Source organism: Gekko japonicus, unplaced genomic scaffold, assembly GCF_001447785.1.
Source record: "Gekko japonicus isolate JY-2015 unplaced genomic scaffold, Gekko_japonicus_V1.1 scaffold1925, whole genome shotgun sequence".
NCBI classification, from domain to species: domain Eukaryota; kingdom Metazoa; phylum Chordata; class Lepidosauria; order Squamata; family Gekkonidae; genus Gekko; species Gekko japonicus.
In genome coordinates, this window is record NW_015162538.1 from 140,836 (window position 1) to 148,867 (window position 8,032).

The following is an 8,032-nucleotide window of genomic DNA, read 5'->3' on the forward strand; positions in this document are numbered from 1 at the left end:
GACCTTCAATCTTTCCCAGCATCAGGGTCTTCTCCAGTGAGTGCTCCCTTCTCATTTGGTGGCCAAAATATTTGAGCTTCAGTTTCATTATCTGGCCTTCCAGGGAACAGTCAGGGTTGATTTCTTTTAGGACTGACTGATTTGATCTTCTTGCAGTCCAAGGGACTCTCAAGAGTCTTCTTCAGCACCATAGTTCAAAAGAATCTATTCTTCGGCGCTCGGCCTTCCTTCCTGCTACTTACTGCTACTCAGGCAATAAAAAAGAAACCTCCCCAACGAGACTGTAATTATTTTTTAATACACATCTTGCTTTTAACAGCAATTTGAAGTAAACAACAACCACCTTTACAATTCACAACTAGTGAAGAGTTTATAGTGCTTATAAAGTTGTATCTAAAATATACCTTATTCATCCTCTATAGAACATTTTGAAGACAGACTAATATTGTAATTACACATTATACAATAGCTGCATCTTTCCACCACTGTAATTAAGGTTGTTTCTGCATTCCCATTACAAATATATCCTCTCAAGATTTCAGTATGGGCTGGTTGTTACACAAAATATTTGTGGATTGTTTTAAATGAAGAGCAACTTATTAAAACAGAGCAATCCACCAAAATAACTGAGAAGACAGGCTGAAATGGCATCAGTTGCAAAAACCGGAGGAGTAATGTTTTTCACAATGGGATTTTCAAACCGACCATGTGCTATTACTGATGCCCAGCAAAGACAACTCACAAGGGTGGTGTGCAAGTGGTTTCTTAGCAAAAGTAGCACTTTCTGCATCCAAGTTAATATGCAAGGCCTGAGAGTTATGTCTTCATGCATTTAAGTTTTTAACAGCACAGTTAAGTCGCCCTGGATTTCTTCAGCAAAATGGAGAAGTTCCTTCTATAAAGCTGGATGGAATGACTGTGTGATACTGAGAACACATAAGATTTGAAGGACAACCATCAAATGGTTAAGTCTTCCAAGCATTACTGAGTCTTTAGAAAATACAGATGGTATGCATAATCTTCAGATAACACAGCCACAGTGAACCATAATTATACTGCTATTCTGTGAACTAAGGTCCCACACAATTGCCAGTTGTCTTCAGTCATTTCGCTTATATTCACAAAAATCTGTGGCACACCACAATCTTGCTCTACTCTCTAGGGCAGCTTACTCCCACAAGAAAGACTGGAAAAACTCATTGTAGAAGATGATCTCCTTTCAGTACACATCGTTTCCGATTTATTCCATGCTCTATACGTATATGGACAGAGCCAAGAGCACACAAACAGCAGAAAGAACATGGTAAGTCAGAGAGCTCAGGTACAGCTCTTTCAAACCCCGTACTCCTCACTGATTTATCACCCATAGCAGTACTCGGATTTAATCACAAACTGCTGTACAAGGGACAAAAATTACAGATTTTAAGCCTTTAAGTTGTTCTTGTGCCAATATTTAACAAGCTTAGAACACCACCTAAAATGTGTGAGTCAACCCCATAAATATCAGCATAACTGTTGGATAGCCACAAATTCTGCTGAGCCTAAAATATCAATCACATGGTATTTCATGTTAAAGCATCTCCATAATTCCAAGCATCAGTCACACCACTTAAGGAGATGTTTTAAAATTAAATCAGATGTGCATAATTTCAAAACAAATCCTTAAGTGGTGTGAATGATGCTTGGAATTATGGAGACATTTTAATATGAAAGAACTTGGAGGGAAGAGCAATAAGCACATGCACTAATACTTAAATGCTTTCAAATATTATTAATTTCTGTAACATCACAACCACTTTGGAGGAGTTGCTGTGCATTGAAATGAAGCTGCAACTGCCAGTGGAAAGCTGGAGCTACTGATACGTTGCATATTATTTGTGGGGTTTTTTTAAAAAAAAAAGTCTTATTGATTGCACGTTTTCCTTCTGATAACATTTCCTTCAAGACCTGCATTGCATATTCTCCACGTATTAGATTGCAAGCTATAAAAAATGCTGCTTGATGTGCCTGTTTCCGTGTCTATGAGTGTAACATACACATTATTAAGAAAAAAATAAATGCTCTCTCTGAGCAGATGTTCTTTGGGCCAACTTCAGCCTTTTCAAGGGGCTGCAGCATGTTTCTCTAAAACCTTTCACAATTTTTTAAGAAAGTAACTTTTAAAAAAGCAGCAGTACACAGCCTGAATGGATATAATAGTGACAGAAGTGATGAAACTGGCCAGGGTTTAGAGGAGATTCGACTGAAGTTTCCATTTAGATAGATGACCCTGGGGCTTTGTCTTCAATAAGGCATATCTCCCCACCCCCACTCCCAAGTCTGTCGTAATAAAAGCAGAATGAGCGTATGGCATGAGCTGGTCCCAATTCATTAGTATCCTTTCCGAGTCCCGCTGCCACAAGTGGCAATCCTGCACAAGAACACTCCCATCTATTCATGTAATGAAGTCTGCATAGGAACAGTTCACATTAGATTTGCAAACAGTACACCAAGGAATATCTCAGTACAGTTAGGAGAGTTTTGGATTTTCCTATTTGCAGAGCAAGCAACTGTTGCTGTCCACAGTAATCACTTCCTTCGGGGCCATGCTTGCACTTGCAGCTGTGTTTCTGCTGGGGCAGAGACGCCCGACTGCAAAGGGACATGCTCCTAAGCATTTCACATGCGTGGACATTGTAACTGCCAGATCGATTATGTATCCTAAGTGCAAAGCACACAGAACAAGACACCTCATGTTGGTTGCATGCCAATGCACCTGATATGTGCATTGCGGATAGAAATGACTGACCTGCGGATGGAAATGACTGATGACATCACTTGGGACTATGTTTTTGATTCAATTTTATCAATGTCTTTTCAAAACACCTCTACATCACAGGCCTGAAGGATAATGAAACAGCAGCCACTCCCTCCAAGACCACCAAAGTTTAGTTTGGCACTGTGAACATTGGGGGGGGGGGGGGGAGAAGAGGGAGAAGAGGATGGCATCAGCCAAGCCTAGCTTAGTGGGGAAATTAAAGGCTCCTCGCCATAAAAGACCATCTTGTTCAATGTGTTGCATTCGAGCCCACATTTTACACAATCAGTTCCAAGTCTCGAATTTTCAAGTGAGCTACAGGTGAAGCAATCACAGATTGCAATAAATGGTGCCTCGTGTGGATGGAACCAGCTGGGGGAAGCAGAGAGATGAAAGCGGAAGAAGAAACAAGAAGGAAATGGCTGTTTGGCAATTTTAGTGACAAGTGCTCCTTAGTGTGTTCTCTTCCGTCATTTGTCGTTTTGTTGTCCTGTGCAAAGCCATATTTCACTCTCTTCAGTCCTGATGAGACTTTTCCGCAATGACTTTGCATTCATACTGCAAAACAAACACACAACAATTTATGGTGTGAATGCTTTAGGAAATGATGTACAAACACAATTTTTGGCAAGAAAGAACGATGCAGCTTGGTGGGCTTCCATTCTTTAAATGAACCAGATCTGCCAGTGCCCTGGTGATCTGTGCATACAGGGTAAGACGGCAACAGCCACGGTACCTTTTCTAAAAGAACATAGAACAAAATACACCCACCCACACCCATTAGAGATGGTAACTTTGCACAACGATTCTGCCCTTGGTTGTTGCTCTATTCACAGTGTGTGTCCACACACACTATTCCAGTGATTCATACACAACCTGCTTGGCCTGGAACAGATATTTTATATTTACATTTTTTTTTGTGTGTGTGTTGTTATTATTTAGACCATTGAAAAAGGCCCTCTGGGTCAAATTGTGTTTTGGTCCTGTAGTTATTATATGTGTAACCAATATTTTAATCCAGTAGTTACTGTACGTGCAACCTACATTTCTTGCTGTATGTAATGTGATACACCCTACCTGTGTGGTTTTATCTGCATTATATTTACGTTGTTTTTAATCCATAGTTTTTGTGCATTTTGTAATAAATAGATGTATTTTGTCCCATGTTTCAGCTGCTCAACCTTCTAGGTTCCTGACTTGACTCTCAGGTTGGGTTACCCCCCCCTTTTGTGGTGTCCTTTTCTAAAAGAAGCAAAAGAAGTGCAGGATAGTTGTATTCCTATCAGCAAAGGCAGATCAAGCTGCACAATCCTACTTGTGTGAATCCAATTCATGCCTGAATGGGCAAACAGAACCTTAGGCAAATGGGAATTACTGAGGCATTGTTTCAGAGTAGTATTGCCCAGTCTCTATTTGATCAGGCACAATGCCACTGACAACCCATCTGTCACAACAAGAACTTGCCAAGAGCTTGCATAGGGTACAATGGAGAGACCAAACTTCAAACCTTGCCTCTCCTGTAAACTCATGATGTGGTCTTGGACAGTCAGTTCTTTCTATCTCAGCCACCCATCTAAAAACGCCTAGGTAATAAAGAATACCCTACCTGAAGAAAAGTGGCACGTGAAAATGTCCTAAATGAGTAAATAAAATAGGATTTTTGTAAGGATCGTGCAGCTTTGAAGCATTCATTTTAACAATCTCAGCTTTTTCAGTTACCTATTTTTTTTTACAACACTGTTTTATTGCTTGGTGTGGCGGGGTGCAGCTGAGAATCCAGTGTCAAGCAGGTACTAGCCTGGCAAGGATGGCAAAGTGGCTAGCTAGGCTGGGGGGGGGTGTATTCAAGTTTGATGCAGTGCACACCACCATTGGATGTGTGACATGATTAGTAGAGAAGAGCATTACTGGCGCAGCATCTCGAACTGCCTGAGTACGAATACAAGCAATGCAAATACCTGGACACGGCCTGCAAGGAAAAAGCGGTGCACCTGCCAGCCGATTAAATCTTTCTTAAGCACACTGCAAACAATCTAATAAACTAACTTACCATTGCCAGCTGCCGGCCAATGTTTCCCATTGTTATTCCACCAGCAAAAAAGATACATGGTAACCAGGAACGAACATAAAGAAAGTCAGGTGAAGTGTATCTAAGGAAAGGGAAAAGAGTCGTGTATTACTTGACAGTTCTGAACACAACAGAAGGAGGACATGAAACTCTGGCATGTTGAGGCTATGGACAGGATCAAACTGGATTGGCACAAATAACAATTTGTGGCAATACACAGTCCTGTTTTTAGAAAAAAACGGGGCAGTGGCAGCTAGCCTATGTTCCTACACCATGCAACTTTGCAGTAACTAAAAAGGTGCATAGGATGCCAAAGAGGGCATTGACGCTTACTGTGTAAAACTGTAGTTAAGTGCGTGAGGAACTACAAGTTCTAGCACAACAGTTACTTCACTGGGAGTGGCAAAACACCTTATGCCAACCCTTAGGAATTACACTCTCTCATTAATGATGCTGCATGCAGGAAGGATGGAGCAGGAATTACCAGCAAGTATAGAAATACACAGTCTGAACAGCAACAGACAGTGCCAGGCAAATTCCTTTCTGTATCGTGGGGTGCAATGTTAAGGGCCCAACTAGGTAAGATCGTGGAAGATCCATGCTGACATTTCCTGCTTTTGTGTTAAATTTTCAGAAGCAAGCCTGGCAAGGCGGGGAAGCTATTTGAATCAGAGCTGCAGCAATGAGGGAAGGGTTGCTAACCCACTCACAGGTATTTGCCTCACAAGGGAAACAGGTACTTGCTGTGCAGATTTACATTCCTGAGGAGGCTGATCTGCAGTGGAGGAAAAAGGGTATGCAGGAAAGTATTAACCTGCATGGCCACCAAAATTCCACAGCCTTGGTCCCAGTTGGGCTCCCCACTGGCTGCTTTCTAAAAAATAAATAAATAAAAATCTAACCTATGTTACATGTCACTAGGGATGGGCATAAACCACAAAAATGTGGTTCAGATGCCTATATCACAAACAGCTGAGCCACAGGGGCAGCCTGCTCCCACGGCTCAGCTATTTAAAGGGCCTTTCATGGGCAGTTAGCCCCAGGAGCTGGCTGCCTAAGAAAGCCCCTTTAAACAGCTGAACCGCAGGAGCAAGTTATTTCTAATCTTTCGGTGGCAGGGATGTTTTGGCAGCTTTTGCTCCCCATGAACAACCCACAAACTGCCTTAAAAGTTCATGGAGGTTTGTGGCTCGGCTGCAGTTCGCGAACCACGGAGTTTGTGAACCACGAACCAGCCAAAATTCATCATGAACAAAGGTTTGTGAGCCAGTTCATGCCCATCCCTACATGTCACACCTTTGTATGCAATGACACCCAGCTAAGTCACATTGATTCCAATGGGTCACAGGTGTCATCAGGCTTAACTGATGATGGAAAGTAGTCAAGCAGTTTTGAGTATCCAACAAATAAGCCAGATACCGCCATTACTGAATATAATTTTACTATGCAATATGTACACACGCACTTACTGATAAACTCCATTGTAGACCAGAAGCTGAGTCGCAAGTGTGGCCAGAAATGCAATTCCTATACCCAGGCCAAAGCCACTTCGAGACCTATCAAATGTCCACCACAATCCAATGGAAAGTGCTGCAAGTGTCAGAGATAACTGGATGTTGTTGGCAAAATCCACTTTCTGTGAGCATTGTTAAGGGTCCAATTCAGAAGGTCAAGGAAATATTAATTCTTACTTTACCAGTACCACTGCACACTTCCCACATTCTAAGCACTTATCAGCTCTCTGAAATTCCCAGGGACCCAAGCCTTGATACATCCTTTAATACCTTCTGTTAATTAAAGACTTATTTCAAACATATTTTTCAAATTTTTGCACATGACAGAATGTTCCGTGCATGCAATTCCAGTGACATTAATAGGAAGGCCTTGATATAACTTTTTCACTCCCTATAAAATTAAGGTATTGCCTCTAGCGTAATTAACTTAATTCTTAATACCCCCACTTTAATTAACTTAATGCTTGAGAAGGATACAGCACTGGCATGATTTATACCAACAAAGACTGCTACACATCGCATCACACTGGACCATTCTCGCTTAAATTTATGCGGCTCACCTAGATGTCTGTCCATGCAGGGGTACAATAACCCAATCCCAGCTGGAAAACAAACAAAAAAATAAAAGAAATACTGAGAAATCTGCAAAATTTGTCATCCATAATTTATTCCCTTTGCACATGAATGAACTTATTTCGCCATTTTCCAGCAAGAATGCCCAGTTGAAAAAATTTATCCCCTCAAGTTCTTCACAATCTGTTCAGGATTTAATCATTCTCAACATACCAGTGCCTCTTGAAAAATGAGGTTTCCTTTTCATCTTTGTGTACTGGTTCACTGTTTCTCCCAACCCCTTACTAATACACCTGTACATTGATGCAATTTCAGCAGTTGCTTAGCGGCAGCTTTGCAGCACTACAATTCAGACGACATAACCTGCTTTCAGTTTGGCTACAATTCTTCAGTGAAGAAGAGCAAGGCCCCAATTCAGGACCTAAATAAATGTGCTGTTTTCTATAAGTACTCTGTCTTAGCTTTGAAGGTAGGGTGTTTTTGTTTAATGTCAATCATTCCTGCCTTTTGCTTCCTAATCTGAAATCTTCATTCTACAACAGCTTAATTTCCCACAGACGTGTTTTGGTCACCTCTGGGACAGGGTAACTAGTTCTAGTGAAGTCACAGACACATGATTCTTCTGCAGGTTTAAAAAACAGAGGAGTGTGACAAAACTCAAGTATAAGCAAAAGTCAATTTGTAGGATGCCTAGGACTGCACACTTAAGACAGCATTGCTTTCAGTTCCCCAGGACACCTGCTTTTGGACCAACAATTATAGACTGTCCTCTCAAGTGACTTTATCCCTATCGCAACAAGAACATAAGGAAACATTCCCCTTGTTTCCCCTTCTCTCTTTAACCCCAAGGCCTACAAGCATTATGATGAGGTCATATACACAACATTTTGACAGCACCTACAAAGGCTGGTAATGTTAACTCCTGCCAAGAGTACACATGAAGTCAAGCAGCATAGTCAAGACTAGTACTTACTACCAGAGGTCATTTCGGGGGGGATCGCGGGGGATCGCAGTTCCCCCAGGTGAGGTACGGGGGCGGGGCACATGATAAAGCCCCGCCCCCTGCTTCCGGCCCTCATT

The 8,032-nt window shown here is 41.7% G+C and overlaps 1 protein-coding gene across 1 annotated transcript in view; it reads right to left on the minus strand.

Annotated features, from left to right (window-relative positions):
• Positions 1-287: 287 nt before the first annotated feature.
• INSIG2 (insulin induced gene 2) overlaps positions 288-8,032 on the minus strand; it is a 32,281-nt gene continuing 24,536 nt past the window's right edge. Inside the window, exons 3-6 of the mRNA XM_015406308.1 lie at positions 6,857-6,984; positions 6,335-6,501; positions 4,848-4,947; positions 288-3,355 (exon numbers count right to left, since the gene is read on the minus strand). Of these exons, the coding sequence (XP_015261794.1) occupies positions 3,314-3,355; positions 4,848-4,947; positions 6,335-6,501; positions 6,857-6,984 (437 nt within the window). The 3' untranslated portion in view covers positions 288-3,313. The remainder of the gene's footprint in view (positions 3,356-4,847; positions 4,948-6,334; positions 6,502-6,856; positions 6,985-8,032) is intronic.